Source organism: Halichoeres trimaculatus, unplaced genomic scaffold, assembly GCF_033239565.1.
Source record: "Halichoeres trimaculatus isolate MK-OKI-2021-1 unplaced genomic scaffold, fHalTri1.1 fHalTri1_scaffold_5, whole genome shotgun sequence".
NCBI classification, from domain to species: Eukaryota; Metazoa; Chordata; class Actinopteri; order Labriformes; family Labridae; genus Halichoeres; species Halichoeres trimaculatus.
In genome coordinates, this window is record NW_027437183.1 from 26,748,500 (window position 1) to 26,773,749 (window position 25,250).

The following is a 25,250-nucleotide window of genomic DNA, read 5'->3' on the forward strand; positions in this document are numbered from 1 at the left end:
GCCTCCTCGCCCCAGTGTGTGATTGCGCAGGCAAGTGAAAAGTGTGTATAGGGCATGATAGGCTTTTTTTTCTAAATTTGTGTGAGGTCTTTCTGTATGAATGTGTGCGGGCGCGTTCTTAGCATGCCCGTGCGTAAAAGCGTGTATCCACCAGTGTGCGTAAGCGTGTGTGCGCGCGCTACTGGCCGGGAGAGCGACAGAGAGGGAGAGGGAGAGAGGTGGTTGTGAGAAAGCCCGGATCGCTGTGTAAGCGGATCCCTTTGTGTTGATTTAGGAAGACGTTTGCTGTATATAACGTTCAAGGCTGATAATATCATTGCCTGGCCAGATAAATAAAGCAGTGGCCAAAACCATCGGGTCAGCTATCGATCCGCTTTTTCTCCCTGAGAGAGAGCGCGAGAGAGATAGAAGGAGAGAGAGATGGGGAGGGGGGAGGACAGGAGGGAGGGGTGTGGGGGGTTGAGAACGAGAGGGAGAGAAAAAAGGGGAGAGAGACCTCACTCATTAGCATTCCACAGCCATGGACTAAACGCTGACAACTAACAGAGATATCCAGCTCTACACCACTGCATGCATTCTCCCCCCTTTGTCTTCTTCCCCCTGGCCCTTCATTTCCAGCGGACAGATCTCTCGTCACAGCCAACACATTTTTATTTATGCCTTCTCTCTCTTTTTGCACGAATGGAGCCGGCGTGCACAAGAGAGAAAAACCTTCCAGTAAAGCAGAGAGAGAGACAGAAAGGGGGAGTGATGTTGTAAAAGCTGTGCAGAAGTGACAGCGCTAAGCACACTGGCTTTGCTGGGGAGAGATACAATTGTGTGTGACTTGACAAAACAGGCGTGGGAGACGATTTAAATTGCAATCTTAACTGCTTTTATTTAGATATTTTAAGGATTAAAAAAAATCTGCAGGCTGTTTGCATCAGTTTGAGACGGTAAAACATTTTATTTTGACTCAATGGTAGGTTCACAAGTTTCTTCTTACTTTTGGACTTTTGGTTCTTCTGAGTGCCACAAGTGCAGAAAGTGTTTCAACATTAACACGTTTTCTCTTACTCAGACTGTTTACAAATTAATCGCTGAAAATTAACACATTTTAACAACGCTTGTTTGAAGATAAAGGGATATGTTGCTTATAATTTGCATTGATTTTGAAGAAGGCAAACTTTGACTGTGCAAATTAAAAGTTTAAATATCTGAGTAAGAGATACGTCATGACATGATTTAGACAAGCTCGTTTTTTCACATGGCTATATCTTAATAGGCGTCCAAGCCTGGCCCAACAATGACAGCTGTTCATCTGATAGTAACTTCTTTCCAAGTTTTCTCCCCTCCCACCCCGGGGCCCCCGGTCTCTGTCTTGCTTTGTTGTTTTAAAATATGCATGTCTCTCCGGAATGCCAGTCACGGGTCCAAACTTTGTGTGTCCCAACCTCCCACATGATGAAATGATCCTTTTAAAGCGGGCTCAATATGTCTCAATCTGCACTCCTCTTCCCTCTCTAAAGCTCCTGGGCACGGGACACAGCCCACAAATATATTAATTAAAGCGCACAGACTTTTTTAAAGCGCTGCACGAAGAAGAAGAGATTGGATCAAGCTCGGCCAACGATGGATGGATGAAGATTCACGGCAGGAAAAGGGGGAAAAAGGTAAGTCTTATTTTGACGCTCTCTGTCTCTTCTCCTCCTCCTCTCTCTCCCTCTCTCCCTCTTTTCTCTTTATGTGTGTGTGTGTGTGTGTGTGTGTGTGTGTGTGTGCCTGTCTCTTTTGCACAGTGTTCTTGTGTGTTCCTCGGACTGAAACGGATAAAGGCAGGGGGAGTGAGTGAGAAAGAGAGGGAGACAAGTGTGAGAGAGAGGGGAGGAGGGATATATACGTAAAAAGTGAAAGAGGATGGACGTGTGTCTGTGTTTGTGCGTGTGTGTGTGTGTGTGTGTATTTGTCATCTGTAAAAAAAAAATTAATCAGCACGTGGCATTAAACTCCAGAGTGTCACAGTGCTTACTGCTGTCCGTGTGTGTGTGTGTATGTGTGTGTATGTACAGTATTTGGACCCATGTTTACTGGATGCACGTGTTTACTTGCGTGTGCGCGTCTCTAAATGCTCTGCGGAATAAATCACACTACTTACCAGGAAAAAGGGACCCGGATGGTCTGAAAGGAAATGCTTGGTTTTAAAGGGAGGAAAGCGTGAATCAGATGTAACAGAGCGTTTGCAGCTCAAGAGGAACTTCTAATTCATTCTGTCAAGTTTGAGAGGACGTGTGTGTGTGTGTGTGTGTGTGTGTGTGTGTGTGTGTGTGTGTGTGTGTGTGTGTGTGTGTGTGTGTGTGTGTGTGTGTGTGTGTGTGTGTGTGTGTGACAAAGTGATGATGCCACTATAAATGCCCGCTCGCGAAATAATTAGCCACTAAGTTGGTGAAGTTTGGAGAAAAGTTGAAACCTGTTGCTGATGCTCCATAACAGCAACCTGATAACATCCCATGCGCCCTGCAGCATTTCATCTCATAATAATCCTCCCTCTCCAAAAATGTAAACACAGCAACACTTGAGGAGATCTGCACAAACAAACTGAATTTAATTACTGTGTTCATTTATTAAATTCAGATAGGTTTTAATAGACATCCCAACAGTGTGATTATGTCAACATATGGGAGGCCATGCATGCAGAAAGGCCCGGGCTTACATACCTGATAACGCCTGGGCTTTTCAGCAATATTTACGGCTTCTCTTTCTAATACACTCCAGATGGTGTGTGAGTGTGCCACCGCAGCCAGCGAGCTCCTCAATTTTTTACTCAGCAGCATTTTGTTGCAATTACATCAACGCCCAGACCGAATTTATTGCTGACCCATTTAAGCTGCATTATATGCAAAAAAAAAAAAAAAAAAAAAAAAAGATAAAAAAGGATAAGGAGGTGAAAAAATGGCTAAAGTCTGAATTTCATTTGAAGGTGTTTTTTTTTTCACTCCCCTAAACTTTAAACTTGGAAAAGTCCCATTAAAATATTGGGCTGAAATAGTGCCCACTCCATGGTGTGATGGATTAATATGTTATGGAGACAAAACACACAGGCCGCATTCATGCCTGACCAATCTTTGTTGTAGCCTGTGCGCTTTTTTTCAGCCAGTCACTCAGGCAGAATAATGCCTGTAAAGATATAATCCACTGAGCCTATGGCCTCTGTAGTCCTCTGCTATATTATCCACTGACAATGGATTTGGAAAGCTTTTTAGCAGGTATCCAGCCTCTCCACTAAACACATGTGAATGCCCAGGATTTGGTTAATGGACTTATTCCGTTTATGTTTTATTACTTTATCGGGTTTAGTGAGGCATGAAGGAACTTGTGCATTTTCTGTAATATGTACTGCAGTCTACCCTGCGTGCATCTGTGCAAAAATAAATAAATAAAAAAACTGTTACCTAAAAGATATAGAGGGAATCGATGTGATTTGCATATATTTGTATAATGTGTGACTAATATTTGACTTTGCACAGGCTGCTGCATACTGGTCAGTGATGAACTGGAATCATCTAACTATGGATCCATAGGTCCAGTTATTTATTTATATCTCATCAGTGTTGTATTAAGGGTGTTTTTTTCTGTCAGAGTTGCAGCTCATGTTGCTGCTCTCTGTGTTTACCTGCGCTGCTCAGGCAGACTGCTGTAGGTCTATTATGATTGACTGAAACCATGCATTGAAGGGTATTTTTCATCTGTGCCACGGGGAACCGCTCCTTACAGTGTTCAGGTTTCCCATTCACTCCTCCCTCACTCTCCCTCTCGTTGATAAATACACGTCTTTTTTCCATCTTACTCAGCACCATCCATCAAATTTGTATGTCCATGTTGCAGTGCTGTGTTAAGGCAGGGAGGGGGTGAAACGCTCTAAATCTTCGACAGTGGATGACCGTCTCTCCATCTCTACATACTCCATAATGAGTTGATCATTGTCGCTGTGTTCTGCTCATATTAAAGCTCTGGATGGTCCGACCACGCAAGGGTCATATGCTGTGCAGAGATTTCAGAGTGGTCTTCCTCTATGCTCCGTGGGTTAATAACCTCTTCACGCGCTATAACCACTGTGTTTTGATCCTGGTAATACGTTGGATGGAGCATTTCTCTGGCGTGCACACGGCTTGGACCACTCTACACAAGACCAGTCGCCCTGTGGTTGTAAACTCTTTGTGGCCCCACATACCGCCGCTGTGATTATAGAAGTGGCTCCTCTCCCTTGTTAAAGGAGCAAAGGCTCTAATCTAGTCTCTGTGTCGCCCCCAAAGCCAGCGTGCTATAGTGGAAATGCGTGTGTGAGTGCGCGCGTAAAGGAGTGAGTGGGGGTCGGCCAGAGCGAGAGAAGAGGGGAAGGGAAGGGTGGGAGAGGAGGAAAAAAGGAGGAGGGGGGGTATCGGAGTGGCCCTTTCCTTCTTTGAGTGACACGACCCCTCTCCTCTCTTCAAAGGCCACGCAGAAATAAACGCATCTCATTTGAATGGCGATTTTTCTGGCTGGTATTTCACTGCCAATATTTCTGGAATATGATTTTTTTCTGCAATATTGAATTCTGGTGGCGGGGTATTCAGTATTCCCATCTCTCCACATGCAGCATTCTGCAGCCAGTGTGGTATTTTGTCCATGACTACACCCCTCCACCCCTGAACCCCCCACCTCGTCCAAATTCATTTGCATCCGCTGATGATATCAGTAAAGAATCGCTGGCCCCGTATGAGGCAGGGTGGGGGGTGCTGGGGGGAAGAAGAAGGCTTATTTGGATAAAACTGGACCGCAGAGTGGACACGGCCTTAAAGGTCAGTCGTCCATTCATGTCAAGGTGGCAGGGGGTGTGTGTGCTGGGGGGGTCGGCATGGGATTGCCAAAGAGGCTTATTTGAAAGCAGGCGTAGATTTGAGGCAGGGGATTGAAAAGGAGACGACCACAAAGCTCGTCATACTTCAAATACGCCCCGTCACATCTTCACTCTTCCCTTTCCACGCGGGGGCAGGAGGAAGGTGGGGTCTCCGCACTGTGGCATGGCCTGCAGAACATGCTTTAGAAAATAATAAAACATGTGGACGACAAGGTGGATCAGAGAGGGCTGGGTGCACAGAAGAAAGGATCTCTGAGCTTCTCCTCCCTCTGATTTGTGTTCATAAAATAGTGGATTAATTCTCATAGAGAGGCCAGTGTGGTTGTCTGAAACTTCCCAGAATGCTGCTGGTTGTGGAGCACTTCATGTCAACTTGCGGTGTTTGATTATAGTACTATAATATTGGAGAGATAGAAACCCTCTCTGAAGGATTCTTTACAGCACCAAATCAGGGCTTTCCCAGAACTAAGCCTGTGATTTCCTCATTACTTCAGGCTGTATACTCCAATTTTAGCAATAGCGGAGAATGTCAGGGATTTACTTTAAGGGCAAAAAAGGGAAAAGATGAAAAAAAGAAGGAAGTGATGTGTATGCTGAGCAAAAACACTCCACAGCGTTTTAAGTTTAATAAAAAAAAAAATACAGGCACTCTGCAACACCAATATTTTAGAGTGTTGTGATTTTTTTGTACCAAATTTATCTGTTTTATTTATTTATGAATTTCTCAATTTTAATACTTTAATTAATAAAATATTTTAAACATGCAATATGGTTGTACATGTCAACAATATTAATATTTTATGCATTTGCAAAAATATTTTCCCATTAATTACTAAATCCATCAGTGCAATCTCCTGCTGTGCAAACACACCAATTTACTGCTGAGAACACACAGACACACACTCATTCTCACACACATTAATTACGTCATCATTAAGTGTGTCTAATATTTTTTTGTGACGCAAATGACATAGTTAAAGCTCAAAATTATGTCATTTTTTTGATTTATAAATCTCACTCAGTGTTGTGGCTGTGAGTGTTGACGTGCAGTGTGAACTTTGTTTGCAGCGTGCAGTGCAGCCTGAGGAGGATTTCACTGGACGCTTTAACCGACCGAAAACGGTCACAAATTGCTGCTTGTCGAGGGGCCACTGACAAGATAACGAATATGAGAATTTTTGCCCCTGACACCTCGGTCTATATATCACTGCAACACCGGCTAATCACTCACATGTTGTCCCAGTGACATGGCATGCGTCATAAATTCAGATTTATTTTACTTCCTAAACGTTTAAAACTAAAATTACCACACGTGTTCTGTCGTTTCTCTTGGCCATATGCACTAATTAAATTATCCAGATTTAAATACACTTTTCCACACCCACGGAGACAAAAGATTAATATTGTTAGAAAGGTTTTTTTTCCGTTATTGTGTTGACTGAGATGGACAATAACATAACGAGAGTGCGGGCTGAATGAAGCCCAGTGAGGCTCGATCATTTCAGATCTATAGCTCTTCATTGATTACTGTACTAATAGAGCTCGAGCCCCTTCACTCACTTTACCTCGACTCTCACCCTTGCTATCATTATTACTCATCACTGTTACTGTTTACACTCCCTGTGCCTTTAACTGATAATGCTGTTATTGCACCATCATTACCAGGGAAGACGACCTAGCTGTGTCTTTGTGTGAGGAGTATTGCACACGCTGAGGGTGATTTCTACGAGTGAGTGAGGATGGAAGTGTTACAGAGTCTTTTACACACTCGATGCACTTTTTTTTTCTTATCTGTAGATTTGGTCAAACCCTTCACTTCAACTGTATGAGCAACCAGCTCTGCTCTCCATACAAGATGTATTGTTTGCTTGTGGTACACATCCACAGCGAACGCAGTGATGGAGCTTGGAAGAAATTGTATCGATTGATTTTGTCAAGTAGGGGAGTCACCTGCCCCCTCCTCCTCCCCTTTCCCTCCCTGCCTACTTTGACATTAAAACTTCTGCCATTTTCAGCTGGACTGCCAATCAGCTGTGCGCCATGCTGACCCCAGATGATCATTAAAATTTGATCGACTGAGCAAGAGAAAAAAAAAACAGACTGTAATGTTTTGATAACAAGTCGATCATGTTTTAATCTTCAGTAAATAAAAAACCTTCAAGGTAGGAGAGTGCGTGATACACAAAGTTTTAGGTGTGCATAAGAGGGTTAAGCCGCGGCACTTTGTTGTGGAGTCCCACTGCGCCCCTGTGTACCGCGTAAAGACAGCCTCTGTGCGTCTCAGACCCTCCATGCGATTATGTTGCTACCTTTGTTTGCTAGATGGCGCTCTGCGTTGTGGGACCCTGTGACACAGGAGCCGCCTCTCAGCCTCCCTCTCCTTCCCTCTCCCTCTCCCTCTTTGAGCCCACAGTCCTCAGCTCGGAGCAGCTTCTCCAGCAGGGCCGTTTTATCGAGCAGGAATTTCAGCAGCTGTAGACTCTACTAATGCAACCCCACCGCTGTGCAGAGCGGGGGACTTTTATAATTGCATTATCCTATGTCGGCTGACAGTTTTGTTTGTTTTGTTAAGCTGCGGAATCACATCGATTAAAACCAGTAATGCGTTTCAGTTTAATGTAAACTCGTAGTAACACAGGAGATCGCTCACTATTTGAGCAGTAGATAATTAACTGTTGGTTTAAGCCATGAAACGCATTGTAATATACACAGGTTCGTATTTATATTATTTTAAATAGATACAGGACTTTGATTTGGCATTTTTAATTGTGTACGTTCTCATTAATTTAAGTACAGTCAGGAACACTCAGTGTGGAGATGCAACATTTACGCAGCAGGAATCATTGTCTTAATTTTGGTCTCCTGGAAATAACGTGAATAATTTCTAAATACATAGCTGGTGCCTTTGATGCATACCTGCCAAATAAAGTGGATTATTTAATTTAAAGAATAAAGAAATACTAAATTGATTATTTTCTGGAGTGTTTTTAAAATGTGTTTTTAGAACTTTAAAGTTAATCTAACCGATAAGATAATCTTTATTTATCTATTTATATATCTTAGATCGGTTAATTCTTTTCGAGTAAATAAAAAAATGGACACACTGTGTTGTTTTCGGATTGGCCCTCATGCTCTCACATATACTGCTGCACTTACACTTTCACTAAATAGCGGCTTGTCGGTGTCTGACGTTGATGAATGTGTGGAGACTTGGAGAGCCGTTTACAGCTGTCTTTAAACGCGCCGTGGCCCCACAGCAGCCACCAACACGTCAGGTGCAGCCAGGGGCCTGAACACGGCACTCTGTGACAAAGAAACACGCACTTGGGAGAGGACAAAGTCCACTCTGAAGACACATAATTTTCCAAAACGAGTCCTCTCACCCTCATAGCTAACAGTTTATGTGTTAACAGTTTTAAACCCATTTTCAAATATTTGAATATTTGATCATTCGAGGAAAAAAATGTAAATTAATTGATATTTTATGTGTATTTAACCATTTTCCGTTTTTTTCCCTAGCTGTGCTTTCTTCTAATGTTCCTCTGCTGTAAAACATGTATTTGAACCATCTTTGAATTTGTCACCAGATTACTGCACACATCCACAGAGTAGGTTTCCTGTTTTGTGGCTGAGGATAAACACAGTGAAAGCGCAGACCCTGTGGGTTGGGAATGATGGCTTTGGCTTTTTTCCCCTCACTGTGGGAAAAAAAAACACAGCCAGTTAACATATTAAAGTGGAATAAAATCCTTGATTATATTTTAGAGTAAGACACTATTTCAGCACATAGTGAATTACTATTTATGTTTCTGTCAAGTAAGAGGTTTAGGAAACACACAGACAAACTTGTGGGCACAGACTGATCTCTTAAAGTTCACAGATCCATCTGAGAGGCTTCATTTTTTTCATCAGGGTGTTTTAACCATTTGTTGGATTAGACCTCCTCTCAGGCACACACAGTCCCACTCCTGGGTGGTGTGGCACAGCATGTCCGCTTGTACTGTACCAGAGGCTCCTCCACCTGCAGACACACACACACACACACACACACACACACACACACACACACACACACACACACACACACACACACACACACACACACACACACACACGCACACTTCCAGCCAGGCATCACCTCCACCTCCACGTCTTCTCTCTCCTCCTGCTATTTACATGAGGTGGCCTACAACACTGAGCTAACACATTATTAGCAGGCAGGGGGAGAGAGGAAAGCAGCATTTCAATTATTTTCTCAACAATGGGCCTGGGCCCGTCATACATTTTGAGTGTTTGAGTAAGGCTCTCTTGGTATTTGTTTTCCTCGACTTAACAAGCCATCATCTCACGCATGCATATAGAAGTGAAATTGCTCCGGGATCCCGCAGGCAAAGGGCGGGTTGCGGGTTCAATTAAGGTGGAATAATGCATGGGGACAAAGCGTATGATGACCTCGATTGAAATTGATCAGAAAACGCATTCAGCAAGAAACACACAGTAGCTTCTTTGTTTTGACTCTTTGTATCTGCTGTGAGGCCTATCCGCCTCTGTCAAATCTAAAGCTACTTTGATTTTGGACCTAATTCCAACGCCTGAATATAAAGCTAAGAATTTAATACCACCCAACCTATGTCTAGACTAATTCACTCATTTTTTTGACATTTCCCTCTTTCTCTCCTTAATCGAATTTGCCACATTTAAGCTGGCGTGAGGAATTTGAGGCATAAGCAGCCATTTGGGCTCCATCCCTGGAATGACAGTGAATACGAAGGTTTGTCATCGTTTCTTAAGTAGAAAACAAGATATTTCAGCGCCACAGTGGGATTTTAACGAATTAAAACATCTCACTGCCTGCCTGTGATAAAAAACGGTGCAGGATTGAGGCGCTTGCTTGTTAAGTAACTTGCTGTCAGTATAGTTAGCAGTGCTCTGATATGGACGGTGGCTGCAGAGCCTCATCTCTTGGGGTTTTAATTAACAAGCTGTCTCAAAGCTGTAGAGCTCCATCAAACAGCCTCTTCCTCCCTCTCTCCCTCTCCCTCTTTCTCCACCAGTAAATCCTCCCCCGTCACTGCCTTGGGCTCTCTCTCAAACTTTCGACATCCTGCTTCCCAAATCAACTTGTTACCACAGTATGTGCGCCAGCTGATAGGGTGTAACTACTGCGGGAAGATTTGCAGAAATATAAATCGCTTGTTTCTCTCTCGTTTTCTGTATCGACGTGCGTCGAGGCGCGCGTGTTTCCTCGCAGACGTCCTCCCACTGCTCCGTGTTCCGTTGGGCTTGACTTCACGCCTGGCAGCTGCAGGGGGGCTGCTGCAACTCCTGCAGCTCATGTGTGGCACAAGGTGTCAGATGAAGAGGAGGAACCCCTTCATTTAACTTTTCAAATGTGTGGTCAAAGTGCAAAGCATGCCCAGAATGAGCTTCACCTTGCCAACTTGAATCATGTGAAGACGAGAGAAGAGGCGCTGCTGGGTCTGTATGTAACTCACATACAGGTGCTCTTTGGGTATGACTGTGCTTTCCTGTTTCTATCACAGGGTTGATGAGTGATAGAGTGAACCATGAAACTGTTATTCAAAATTATACTCAAAGACAACATGCAGCACTGGTTAACAGTAAAAAGTGCATTCAGGATGTAAAATTCAAGAAGGTGAATACACTTATAACCGCATCACATTTATTTTACAGCTTGTTATTGGCACATTTAAAGTATTCATAAAACAACAATTATGCTAACAAAAGGGCTACAATGCTATAAATTTAAGTGACAACTTGTGATGAAATGGGCAGAATCAGCTCCAATTAAACCTTTTCTACTTGCTTTCTCTATCATGATGCACTTACATCAAATATGAAACTTTCACCTAAAACCTGAACATTTCACCATAAATCTTTGGGTGCAAATATCTTGCAATTTTTGTGTTTATTTCTTAATTTTTTGGAGCATTTTTACTTTTAATAGAATATTTTGTAGTGTAGTATTAGAACTTTAGACTGGGTGAAGAAAAACTGAACATTCTATACTTTTTTTTCCCAGGCAAGGAAATATTTATTTTAGTCTTAGTTGATACAAAACAACAGAGTATTTCCTGTTTGAAACCCAGAATATAGGACCATAGATGACTGTGTAGCTTTAAACTGGAATAAGAAATGTAAAGACAGAAAAAAAGCATCAAAAAAGTCCCTGTGAAAGTGTAACTGAGTGTTGTTTACACAGGCGGTTGGCTGAACAGCCAGCATAAACCGCCTTCCTCTACTTGATTTACTTCAGTGTAAGCATAGCTTCACACAATATCAATCTTTGGAGAGAGGAGCAAAAATCTCTCTCTCTCTCTCACACACACACACACACACACACACACACACACACACACACACACACACACACACACACACACACACACACACACACACACACACACACACTCAGCCTATAGTAAACTTCGTGCAGCAGGGCTCCCACCGTGGCCCAGACGGGGGTAATTTGATAGCAAGGCAAGGTCAAGACAGTGCGCTGTCCATGGTGCTGCGGCGGGGCAGGCTGGATGTTATCATCAAATTAGACAGGACAAGTTTCAAATCGATGCCACCCCCGGATGTCTGGAGACCGCCAGCAGTCGGAGTTAAAGTCCTAACAAGTCCCCCCTGACAGGTCAACACCTCAACACAAACACACTGCTCTGATGCAGCAGCCTACAGGTCAGCAGCGCTGTGCTGGAGAGATAAGCGCCAATCCCACTGAAGACTCTGTAAGTGAAATATAGCTTTAGGTCCGCGGTTATTCCGTGGCCCTGCGACACACCCGGACAGTTCAGACTAGATGTCATGCTTTCATAAAATATCTTTTTTTCCTTCCCACTCTTGAGATTCTGATGTCGATTTATTTGACCGGTTTTTCATCTCTGTGTGATAAATATCACAGACTGACTCGGCGAGAAAACCAAGTCTTTGTTTGTAATAAAACGCAGTTAATACGGGTCAAAAGTTTTGCAGTAAACCTGTTGGATAATTAATCGGGTTGTTACTGTAGACGAGAAATATTTACGTTAGCTACAGTTTTAAAAAGATTGCTCGGACATAAACGTGGTGCTTTCATCTTGAGGGGATCAAAGGATATTTTGTTATAAGAATCCTTTGATCTTTCAAATGTTAAAAAAAAAGTTTAATAAAAAAAAATTAAACATAATGCAACGATTGAATTATTTTATTATTATTATTATTTTTTAACTAGATGTGTGCTGAGTTTAATATTGTTTTTTAGATGTTGGACAATATAGAAGCAAAGTTCAGATTGAATATTTGAACCTGTGAAATATTCTTTTCTCGTTTTGGCTGTGATTGTCTTTTTTTTTATTTAAGCTGTGAAATTGCTGCTTTTTTAAAATAAGGCATTCAGATTTATTTCTATTTATGTTTTTGTTGCTATTAATACCTCAGAAGTTTCAAACTGGAATCTCTTTTTATTCCAAATAACAAAAGCTTTCCAGACATTCTTCGAATAATAAAAGTAAAAAGTTGCACTCTTTCCGTAAACATACATTATTTGTGTGATCTAAAGAATAAATGACTTTAGTAAGAAGCTGTTTGTGAAAGATCAGCAGAGAATGAGTGGAGGGGATCTCAGGGCGCTGATTACTGATGCTGCCAATCTGTCAGCGCCTGACAGCCTTTGCTGCGGGGATAAACAGCAATAAAGTCGAGCTGGTCGCTGTGCTGTTAACTTCACACACCCTCTCACGCGCTCAGCTCGCCACCGGAGGAGCAGGTAAATTCACTCAGCTCCTCGCGGGGCCCCCGCGCGCCTATCATCGCCTCTGTCTCCCTCGCTCCCCGCGTGTCAAACCACCCCTTCCTCCCGTCCTTCCTCCCGTCAAACTCTCCCCTTTTCATCCTCCCTGCTGACTCAGGTAGGGAACACAATGAGGACCACAGCGACTAGAAAGAAAGCCATTCAACCGGATGGAGAGATTGTGTGTGTGTGTGTGTGTGTGTGTGTGTGTGTGTGTGTGTGTGTGTGTGTGTGTGTGTGTGTGTGTGTGTGTGTGTGTGTGTGTGTGTGTGTGTGAAAGAGAGAGAGAGAGAGAGAAACGTTATATTTGAATGGCTGATAAAGAAATGAAATAGACGGGAACAAAGTCTAAGCCTTTAGGATGGGGAGGGAGGGGTCTGAGGCTGCAAGGTGACTGCAGGCCCTTTAATATCACAACTATATTAACTTGCTTAACCACGGAGATTCGAAATGAACCCAACTTCACTTAAGGGGCCTCACAAACCATGAAATGCACATCAAAACATACACCTGCCAGTCCCTCCACCTATATCCCTCCATATCTCCCTCCTCCCTCCCTTTCCTCCCCCCACCCCCCTCTCTCCTCTGAGCTGTCTGTCATGGTGTGGCCCGGCTAATTTGAGTTCATTGGATGGCAATAACTTCATTTAGAGCTTCATCTCTTTTTTGGGTGGATGTAATGAGGATGCAGGGTGCTGCTGGTGAAAGGCCGCTCCCTCAGTAATAATAACTTGGAGCTTATTCTTACCCCACGCAACCGCCGTGTTTATCCTCGGAGGGCTGCGTCCACATGATGAAACTCATCTATAATGTGTGATTTAATATCGCCGTGAACTTTTTTTTTTCAGACATTTTAAACCCAAAAGAGAGAAACGGAGGCTGCAGTGAGGCTTAGTTCAGAGTAACACTGCAAAAACTGTTGTTTCCACTCAGCTTTCAAGAACTCTTTTTGTCTCTGACGCTGTTTTTCTAGGCTTTAAAAAAATCTCAAAGAGCTGCTAATTTTATTTTTAAAAACGTTTTCTTTAAGAGAACACTGAAAATAACGCGTTTTCCTGATTGAAAGAGTTATTTGTTTAATTTTACAACTAAAAAAAGAATAAGACAAAAATATTTCTTAGCACCAAAAATAAACTTGAAACGTTAATTTGTTCAACATTTCACTTGATTTTAACCTTTTTACGTTTTAATACAAATATTTAAAAGAGAACTGAATGTCTCATAATTTCCCAAAGGGCTTCTTTTTTGCAGTGTACGCCGAGGCCTTTTCTCTAACCACAAACTAATGATATCTAACAACGCCAGTGTGGTATTGATCCAGGTACTTAACGGATCTCTGGAAACGCTGCATTATTTCTGCGATTTAAAGGTGATGAAATATCATTTTATGAACGCTTTTCGACCTCATTCGATGCATTACAATAAAAAAATGTCAATTTTTCAATAAAAAGGCAGAATGACTTCAGCATTTGTTTATAATGATAACAAGAGCAAGTGATCCACTTTTTTTTTTTACTGGATGGGACATGGACCATTTTCTGACGGCGTGCTTAGGGCGTTTTTTTTAAATTTTATTTTGTAGAAATAACAGACAAAAAGACAAAACTTCAGATACACTTTCAAAAAAATGTATTTTTGATTTATTGTTTTTAATTTGGTAAAAGACTGCGTTATTTGTCGTTTTTCTATATCAACCTTCCTTTAAAGAATAGGCCTCTTTCTCTTTCCTGAAACCATCGTTTGATATTTAAATGTATCTGCAGCTGAATTAGAAACAGAGGTGTATTTACGGTGAATAGCGAATACCGGGAGGTAAAAACACTTTCTTTTTCGTTCTAGTGGAATTAATTACATTGTTTCGTTTTGAAAAGGTAAATATGGTATCCATAAATATGAATGTCAAACATAGAAAATTTGTTTTACAGATTAAAGTTCTGACGTTACCCTAATTATGATAACATTGTAAGGTTTGTTTCACAGGTAAAATAAGAAAAATGAAGCTAATTATGACAGAAAAAAGTTTCTTTGTATTCTATTTATAGTGATCAGTTTTTCTTTGTTGCAGTTTTTAAAATAAAACTTTTTTTAAAAATCGATGAGGAAATTTCTATACGGCCTTTAAGTCAATTAGCAGGAAATTTAATAATAAATGTGATAAAAAAAAAAAAAGTTCGGGTATGAAGAGAAGAGGTAGGGATGTGTGACAAACTCAATCTTCCTTCATCTCTCTCTTTCATGGAGAAACACAGAAAGGCAGCAAATTACCCTTCACAATAAAAGTTTTGTTTTATCTTGAGGGATTAGTGTGCTTTTCTAAACAGCACACACACACACACACACAGGAAAAGACACACAAACACGTGCGTCATTAAAATTGGCATTTGTCAAACTGATATTTGGAATTTGACGAATGACTGAGTGTTAAAACACACACACACACACACACACACGCACACACACACACACACACACACACACACACACACACACACACACACACACACACACACACACACACACACACACACACACACACACACACACACACACCACACACACACACACACACAGAGAGAAACATCCTTGGTGTTAAGTTTTCAGATATCCAGTCACATTTTACAGCCTGAGAAAGGCCCGGATCACAGGCCCAACAGAGCCCCTTCATCCTCTGTGCCATTCATCAACACTAAATGACCAATTTTCCCCACTCAGTCTTCGGTGGCCTGTTAAACTGGGCCAATGAGCTGTGTTACACTTCCTCTCCTCCCTCCTCCATCACTGCTGGCCTAACTCTGCTTCCCTAAAGTCCTCACAGTATAGCCCCCCAAACCTTAAAAGTCAGAGCCCATTCTTCACATGGATTGCATTTCAGAGGCTGTTTTTTTTACTGCACGAGTCTTTAGGCCAGCAGAGTATCAGAGGAGGTGTAATTGAGGGGGCGGTGAGGGGATAGAGTAGCGGTCCGCCTGAAAGCTGCTATTAAAGCCAAATGGACTGAACACCGTAAAACGGCTCTGCCAACAGCTGTCCCACAATCGGAGTATTATATGCCAGGATCACCACACACACATTATATAGACCCTGCTGCTGATGCTGGGGCTACTTAGAAGAATAAGACAGCAAAGCTGAGAAAAGGAAACAAAGACACAAACAGCAGAAAATCTCGCTAATATTTGTGTTATGTTCAGGGACTTCAGCTTGGCCATGTTTATGGATATTTCGGTTACCTCACTCCACGCCTTGTTCTCCTCTGAGTTAACTGGAGTGTTGCTGGGATAGCTGTGAGGCTTTCATGTTCCCGCACATCATGGTCCTAATTTAATAAAAGCATGAGACAGGTGAGTTTTGATAGTTTTAACATAGATTTACATGCTGTGAGTAATTTTAATCTTAGACCTGAAGTATGCATTTGCAGGTTTCCTCACAACCTTTAAGAGGCCAGCTCACCCCTCGATGGAGCACCTGTTCCCGGACAGGTGTAGCAGAGCTCCAGCCTCCTCACCCTTCAGAATAAAGCGCAGCCACACTCTTTCCTTGTGTTTTTTTGTGGCCCCAAAGTGCTATCGTCTCAGTCTGCGCGTTCTTATTAGAATAGAGAGAGATTGAAGAGGAGTTGTTTCCACTGGATTAAACGGCTTCTCTGCAAGTCAATGAATATGTAATGATGTCTAACGAAAACTGGCCACTGAGCTCTGAGTGTGCTGCACAGGCCCTGCACTGAAGAGCTCGTCTGCGGAGGAAAAAACACAGTATATGTAGAGCTGTGCAGCGGGGGAAACGGGGGAAGAATGAAGGGATACAATCTTGAATACACCTCCAAGCTTAAGCCACACATTCTCCCTCTGTCAATGGATGAAAAAGTGTTTGCTCACGTACTGAGAAAGAGGGAGGAAGAAAAAAAGAGAGAGGGAGAGAGTTTGGTTTGGTCCCTTTTGAGGCAAGGAGGTGAATTTCCATTTTTTAAACTGCTCTGGAAATATTGTTTCTGATAAGCAGTCATGCCAATAAAGTAATTGAATTGAATTCATAAGGAAGGGGCGAGAGTGAGGCGAAAGAGAGTTTCCTCCACCGTGATTGTTAAAGACATTTTTCCCTTAGTATAGCTGATAAAACATTGATTGTTGCAGTTAGTTGACCCGTAAAATTTGGGGGTTAGTTTTCTCTTCTGAGCTGAGCATATAATTATGCAAATAGTGATCTGACAGTGATCCGCTGGAGGAGTGCTGAAGAAGAGTGTGTGTGTGTGTGTGTGTGTGTGTGTGTGTGTGTGTGTGTGTGTGTGGAGGGGGCTGTCAGAGGGGTGACATTCCAACTTGGTCTCTTTGCACAGAGTTCATCTTCTGCAGAGCTGCGTGCATATCACAGAGGGCCGGAGCAGGCAAGCGTGACAACAACTCTCTCAAAGTAAAAAAAAAAAAGAATTAAAATATCAGACTCTGGCGGCACAGGAGATCCCCAACTTGTTTCATGTCAAGGACCCCACCCTTTTCCTCCCATCCCTCCTCCCAAAAGCCACCAGTGACAGCAGCAGACCCCCCATTTGGCAGGATTTGATGGTAAAGCTCCGCAGCTGATGTTATTTTCTGTACCAGATATGATTCAGTGTGGAGCTGTCTGTAACTATCTGTACCGTGAGTTGACGACAATAGCTGGCAGGGTGAAAGCTATAATCAAATCAGTCATAGCTATTATACATTCACACGCTGCATGCGCTCACTTCCAGCGAGTCAAGGGAGAGACGTGGCAGGGACTAGTTCGCGTTTGGTTTGGGGGATCCCTGCTCGGAGGAGAGTCAAAACTAAAACCATCAAACACACCAAAAGATTGCGTTAAGGAAGCAGCATCTGACAAAAATGATGCATCTATCTGAAAAGAATGGGTAGAGTTTCTTTGTTTAGGAGGGTTTAGAGACAGGACTAAAGATGCCCAGATCCTACTGGACACAAACTTTCCTCCGCGTTGGACCGTAGGTGTAAATTGGAGGATACATTCCTAAACTCGCTTCAAACATCTTTAGGTGGTGATATATCACCCGTGGGAAATATCCAACTAGATACAAAAGTTTTAAGAAGTGAAGTAATTCAGAAGCTCTAAATCTGGGCTATGGAAAAAAGGAAAGGTTATTGAATTAAACTTTAAAAACTCTCTGCCATGTTATTAAAGAGATTTCCCTACAATATCAAGGAGTCGTTAAGCTACAGTCCTGTCTTCTGAGATTCACGTTTTTTTTTTCTTAGAGAGAGCCCGCCGTGCGTATTTGTGCGTCTCTCTCTGTGTGTGTCTTTAATCAGCGGCCTGACACGGTGTGAGGGGGACTCGCCTGGTTCCACTTGTTGTTCAGGGGTTAATGGAAAAGATTTCTAAAGATTTATTGAGGGGGCGTTTAATGACCTGATCGGTTTCACCGCGTGAAAACAAATGATGCTGTAAAAGCTCGCTGAGTTGGAGGGGGGCTCACTTTGCCGAAATTAATGACCAAAAAGAGGGGAATGACTGTTTATAGTTTGTTTTCCCTGTGACACACTTCCCACTGGAGATAATCAGGTTAAAGATGCAGCTCCATTTCACAGCTGGCTGGGCAAATGTCTTTAAGGTAAACCGTAAAACTTTTACTTCATGAAGCAACAATAAAATACAGAAAAATGAGCTTCTGACGGACTAGGAAACATCACAGAGGACACTTCAAACCGGCTGATCGAGCTGCAGCGCATGGATGTTATTTGGTCTTCCCCTCGGTTGGATTTCATAGTTGTCATGTGAGATGATGGCTCGGGTCATTTGTCACTTGGTGCTCGACTTTCTCGTTCTGCTGCACCCACTTTCCCCTCCAGGCCACATCTCCTAGCTCTGACTTTGAGACACCGCTGCTGTGTTTTTTTTCACGTTCACAAGTCTGAAGCACCAGAAAACAAACAACAAATAAATAATCATCGCAAACAACAAAATAAAGCATAAATCAATAATGAAATAGAAGCACGTTTATTTAAAAAAAAAAACAGGATGTTGAAGTTAATTTTATTTGCTTTCAACAAGTTTAATATCTTCTTTACAAAAATGGAATCAATTCAAAGTAGAGGAAATGCCTTGTGGCACAGACTTAAAAAGAAAAGTTAAAGACAGCTTTTCATAAACAGAAGTGATCAGAGAGGATGAGAATAATATATGACCTGGTAGGAAACTCTCAGTGTCATAAAATCCAAAGTCTTTTCACAGGAATGAAACAAAATGGACGTGATTCTTCAACCAAAGCACATAAACTATCTGCAAAGAAAAAAAGAGTCTTCCAGAGAAATTGTCTAAATGAGTGTCCTTTCATTTGCAGACTGTGCTTTGGATCGAGGCTGCTCTTACATCTTTAGTCCCATTCACATATGGCTTGTTGGACATTATTAAAAATAGTTAACAGAGTCCTGTTTGTTCCTAAGGCAACAATATACAAATTATGCAGTGAAAAATGAACTGATTGGAGCTGAAAAGCAGAAAGATGAGCAATGGTATCTTCGGAACAGAACTCATCAAATCAAATAATAAGCCAACTTCTTTGCTGAAACCTGGAGAGATGTGAATCAAATTAAAAGGAAATTAGGCCTGCAACCATCAGCCACAGTTGTCTCATTACAGCGGAAAGATAATCCACAAAAGCCTTAAAGCATGCGCGCAGTGTGCTGGAGAGGCAGGATTTCACAGTGTAAAAGTTAAACAATGAAGCTATTTGAGGTGGAAAAAACCAAGAAGAAAAGTACATATTTGAGAAAGTGTCTAGGGTATCATAAGATTTAGTATCCGGTTTGAGTTTTTACTAATGTCCTGACACATTAGAAATGTATTCCATTAAGCCTTGAGTGGTTTATAAAACATACCAGCTTGCATGTGGAAATTTTTTTTATCATGTTTGTGTCACCTAGTCAGATTATGTGCAGCTGAGCAGGGAGCTGACTCTGTCACTTCTAAGCACACAAGAGGAGTACTTTGGAAGAAAGGGGAAAGAATAGATATGTTACTTTTCTCTAACATCTAAGGAAATATCATTCAGGCTTAGAATAATATTGAAATGGTGGATTTCCTGACATGTGTAAGGCGATATATTGAGGCTTTATGAGTGTTGTGAGCTGACTTCTGGCTCCTGTTAAAATGAGATATCCCTCAAACCCAGTTTGATGCTTGACTTTAAGTAATTTTAAATGCGCTCAGTGTCCCAGATTTTCCACATTCAGCACAGGTTGTGTTTGTTATATTTGTTTCATCACATCCAATCATCTGGAGACATCAATTTCAAGGATATCAAATTGAAAAATATATATATTTTTATGATAAACACAGAGAGATGAACTCTGCACAGTTTTACAAATCAAACCTGGAGATATTGTAAACACTTACAGCTCTGAGAAGTATTGGCTTAATATTTAAAATCAAATTGTGTGAATGTGTGTGAGACATTGCATTTGAGTTTAGCTCAAAGCCAGAAAATTAAAAAAAAAATCTTATCATATGCAGTGTAGTCCTAGAAATGTATGTTAATGTTTATGTTTTAGCCCAAGAAGACAGAAAAAACTCAGCTGTAGGGAGTTTAAGGAATGAGGAAATCCTAAAAAAATACATCCTTAGTTAGATAAACAAATGACCATCCATTAAGAGTGTGGTTACTTATTTAAAATATTCTTAGATTAAAAAAAAGTAAAAGAATTCCTGCTCTGGTTGAAATGCTATGAAATATTAGCAGAAGATGTCATAAAAGACAAGCTGATTTTAGGGTAAGCAGCTCAGGCTTTAGGACCAAGGGGGGAGAAGAAGAGGAGGAAGAAGAAGAGGGAGACTCTGAGCGGTGCAGACTAGAGGGCAGGCAGGGCATTAGCTCAGTTCAGGCTGATGTCAGGACAATTAGAGGTGCACCACGGCGCATTGTGCACGGCGCCTGTCAGCCTTAATCTGTGCTGCCGTGGCCCGTACCCGCAGCCAGGCCACAGCCCACGGGAAGCGCTAACGCTCAGGCCCATATTGCTTTGACAGTTGCGCTCATCTAGAAGTAATGCAAAACGTTATTGTGATGTATACATGGTGACCCTGTACTCGTGTGTCTTACAACAACAACAAGGCTATTTGTGTGCAGAGCGCACCAGGGAGGGAAAGAAGGGAGAGATGACACCTGCAATGAGAAGTGTGAGGAAAGGAAAGATGAAGCGAGGTTACAGTTAAGGAAAGAGAGGGAAAAACATCAGAGGTGTTCTGAAATCTTCCCTTCTGCACTGCTCCTGTGATCCGTTTTAGCTCTCTCCTATTGTTCAGAGTCGTTTTAGTTCTACAAATCCTGGTGCTTGTTTTTCAGAGAGCTGCTGCGGGTGGTGACAGTGTTGGAGGTCTCCTCTGCCTCTTCATCCTCCTTCACCTCCAGGACCTCATTGAAGAACTTGAAGATGGAGTGGAAACTCATCCAGGAGGTCAGCTCATGCCTCTCTGTGGCTACGAGAAAAATAAACACACACAGATGCAAACATGAGCAGGATGTGTTAAACACGCTGTCTTTATTAAAAATAAAGCTCTGCATCATAAATACCTTTAATGACATCACAAAAAGTGAAAACAAACTACAACCTTTGGGTAAATTGTTTGGCTTGTTATTCCCACAATGCAATTCACCATGCAGGCTGTGGGTCTCATGCATGAGAGCCACAGCAGCCTCTGACCTATTAGTCCAATGGGACAGCCTCAATATGTTATCTAAGCGGATACCTGATAATCAACACCGCTGCATGTCCCCCTTTCCATCCCAGCTCCTCCAACAGAACCAGAGTTTTGCACAATGGGTGCACTAAGAGAAACCAGTGGAGCGGTAGTCATTCATTCTAAAGAGTTGATTGAGGATAGGCAGAGCTAACTAGCGAGCATATCAAGTGGTCTGGCAATGAGGGGGGGGAAGCAGCAGTGCTGGGTTTCCTTCTGACCTCCTCAAGGTTAGCTGGTTTCCAAGTTTGGGGTCACATTGGAGCTTGAAATCTGGTCCATGAGCCTCAGGTTCCTGTCTGCCTCAGGGGTCAGAGTATCACCAGGCAGCTTTTTATCTGGAGAGCTTACAAACCTGGAGGCAGTTTTAATGTTTTCCAGCATCAGACCACCTCAGCTCTGCATTCAAGCATCTGTGATGAGGACAGAGCGAGGCTGCAGCTGGTGCCCGACTCGTTTCCTCTCCTGCTCGCTAACCGTTCAGCGAGAGCGCTAACAGATAATGGCTTGTCTCTGCCGCCGCTGGCTAGCAGCTCAGCTGCTTAGCAACACAACTGTAACTGGACTTGAGAAGCCATATTGAGGTGCCCTCTTGTTTCCCAGAGGGAGAATAGGTTTGCTAGGAGATGATATTAAGAGTTTCATCCCTTGATAGATAGATCTAAGAAAAATTTACATATGTTAACAGACAGAGGGATGAGTGAATGCAAGCCAAGAAGTAATGAGTTTTCTTTCTTCTTTTTTTTAACCCTTATTTGCACAACTAAGATTGTGTTATTCATTCTGCTGTTTGCTGGGACAGGCATTTGTTTTCTGATAAGAACATTGCAAAAGGTGCCAACCATTTTTTTTTTCTGGGGATTAAAAAAATAAGCGTGGTATCTGCGATCTAAGGCAGTAAAAAAAACTGTTACCAGCAGAAAAATCCCCTTTGGATGAGTCAAATCAGAAGATCATTAAAGTGCCTCCTCCTCTCTCTTCAGTGCCTTTCTCCTTCCTTCCTCACTTCCTTCTGTCTCCTCTGTGTACATTTGATCGGCTATAAAAAGCTGGGCTAGAAGGCCGCAGGGATACAATTAGGAAGCACCTTAAAGGCTCTTTCACCACTGACAGACCTCTGATGACCACTGCACTGACCCCATGTTTATTAGATTGACCCCTGCCTGGACGCATTAATGGAGATGGTGTGTGTTTGTGTATGACTGCTGGACCAGGATTGAGTCTTTGGGTGTGATTGCTCTTGGGTTTAGTTGCAGGTGCTGTGTTTTTGACTTTGAGTGTGTGTGTGTTTGCGTAATTTTTTGTGCTCAAGTATGTAAGAGATTTCTCGATCGCTCTGAGATAAGGGACTGCTCTGCACACCATACAGCAGGCAGACTGCCTTGGGTCAAATTTACTGGCCTGGCAATCATGGGAGTCAATAACCTGGCGCTCTGAGTGACTCTGCTACCTGTGTTAGGGCTCAGCATAACATCGAACCCTGGAAAACAAAGACACAGCCCTCTCACACCTCTAATCTATCATTTATATCCAATTTGAGGCACTGTGATCTTTTTCCACCTCCTCCTCCTCCTCCATTTTCTCCGTCTCATCGGTCTCGCTCACACCAGTGTTTTAACTTCTGTTTTGTCCTTTTTTTCCTCTTCTTGCAGAAAGCGATCAATGCCGCAGCGCTCTCTCATTCACCCTGAACTGGCGGTGAACTCCTCCGGAACGCCGCCAGGCTCTCCACCCTATCCCATCGCAGTCCGGGGTCACCAGGGGGGCGTCTCTGTGCCAATATGCAGATGAGCCTGTGCCCCTCCAATGACTCTGTTTTGAAGCTCCACCCCCTCTATATGGTAGAGAAACCCCCCTTCCCTTGACAACACTCCCACACATAGAGACATAAACCCGCTCCCTCACTGGCTTAAATAGGCCTTTAACAGCTTACGTCCACTCTTCCTTTAATAGCCAAAGTGTGTCCGACCTAATGGATGTTGTCAAAGCTGAGATGTGAGTGCTGATTTAAAGGAGGAACCCCAATGACCAGGCTTCTCTCGCCACTAAAAAGACCCAGAGAAAGAGAGACTGAGAGTGGATGGGAGAGAATTACCTCAGCTTGGCCACAAATCAAAGTAATATCTTTAAAGGATGTGGGGATCGATGAGGTGTCATCAGGCTGTATCTGGTGTGTAAAGTGAACCCATAAACAGGCAATGAGCGCAACTTTATCCTTAATTTCAGTTCCTTACTGGAAAAAGTTTTTCAACTGATAAGCAGATTTTTTTTATGAGCTATTGATTTCATGTACTGTTAACCAGAAAGCAACAGAAGAAAAGCCGTAACACTACAATAAAACATGTCTCACATTTAACCGATGAAACCTTTCAAAATAAAGTGTTACAAAGTGTGTTTATTTGTGTGTGTTACCCTGCGTTAGCTGTAAATCAATTAAGAAGCTAATTCTAACAAGATCATTGTAATTGCATTAATTCAATAAAGTTTATTGTGAATGCAATAATGTCTTCATTTACAGTAAACGCAGTAATGATGTTACACAGAGCTCTGTATCATGTGGTATTGTCAGGGGAAATACAGAGGAAATATCTCCACTTTCACACTGTGTTTATAATTAATATTAAGCAATGGCGAGCTTAACAGAGATTATTTCCTCACAGTGGATTGATGACGCTGTAACCTTGAGGTGAGACAACACACAGAGACACACACCCACACACACGAAGCTCCCTGATGATTACCACATGAGCAGGTATAGAAACAGGGTCTGTGCTGAAAGCCGGGCTCCCTGCTCAGGTCATGGCAGAGTTTCAGCGCAGCGTCTAACCCTCACCCTCTGCTTGAGCATTCTGTGTGTGTTGTCTGTGCCTGGTGAGGCCGCCTCATTATGTGACAGGCAGAGGAGAGTATTTGATCCTGGATATTTAGCCTCCTCCACTCTGTCACAGCCACTGGAGCCCTCTCAAGGTAATTGACTGACTGTTTGATCTCCCTCTGACTCCACACTGGTACAAGACACTGACACACACACACATGCACTCACATAAACACATTTTTCACAACCAAGTAGTCTACTCATGAATGGCACGAACACACACACACACACACACACACACGCAGCACCAAACCACAGCAGCCTCCCCTGAAATGCACAAACACACACAGTTGTTATCATTTGTGTGCAGTGAGGTAAGGGAACAGGGGAGGAGAGTTTTGAGCTGTTAAAAAGGAAACAAGGAAACTCCTCCATCGCTATGGGCCATGCTTTCTTCCCTCCGCACCAAACGCTGCATGCTGTTACAAATGGTAATCGCCTCTGATTGTCACAAATTTCAAAACAAACGCTAGGTGACTGAAAAGCCAAAGTGACGCCCCGAGTGATACTCCGACAGAAAGCCCGAATCAAAGCCTGCCGACTATAATTAGGTTCCATCTGGGCTACATTATTTAAAGCCGCAGCAGTTAATTGCTTGTGTACAAATGGCCTATTTTATTTGAATCAAACTTTTTGTGTGATTCGTAATTACACTGATGTGAAGGGGGGCATAACTCTTTGCTGCATTTATGATATAAATACATATTCAAATTATTAAAAAGATTTTGAGGCCAGGGAAATGTAAAGGGATGCTGCTTTTCTTTGTGTGGATTTCTTTAAACAATTATGAGTGCTTATTTAAATACACTGACATTTAGGTTAAACATTTAATGAGCTTCAATTAAAAAGGAGATGAGCAATGATATAATCACGAAGTGAAAATTACAAAAAGCAGAGCACCTAACAGGACTGATATGCATGATGATAATGCATGCAGAAACAAACATTTTCTCATTTCCTCTTGTCACCGTTTTCATCAAAAATCCAAC

The 25,250-nt window shown here is 42.4% G+C and overlaps 1 protein-coding gene and 1 long non-coding RNA gene across 3 annotated transcripts in view; one reads left to right on the forward strand and one right to left on the reverse strand.

The window, feature by feature from the left end:
* The first annotated feature begins 1,175 nt into the window (after positions 1-1,175).
* LOC141790705 (uncharacterized) lies at positions 1,176-23,846 on the forward strand. Its single transcript, XR_012598277.1, has 3 exons — positions 1,176-1,652; positions 20,992-21,103; positions 23,039-23,846. It is a non-coding gene; the product is annotated as an uncharacterized LOC141790705 (long non-coding RNA).
* Positions 18,677-25,250, reverse strand: part of arb2a (ARB2 cotranscriptional regulator A) — a 157,418-nt gene continuing 150,844 nt past the window's right edge. For both annotated transcript variants that reach the window (XM_074670747.1, XM_074670746.1), the window contains exon 11: positions 18,677-21,125. In XM_074670747.1, the coding sequence (XP_074526848.1) occupies positions 20,965-21,125 (161 nt within the window). In that variant the 3' untranslated portion in view covers positions 18,677-20,964. The remainder of the gene's footprint in view (positions 21,126-25,250) is intronic.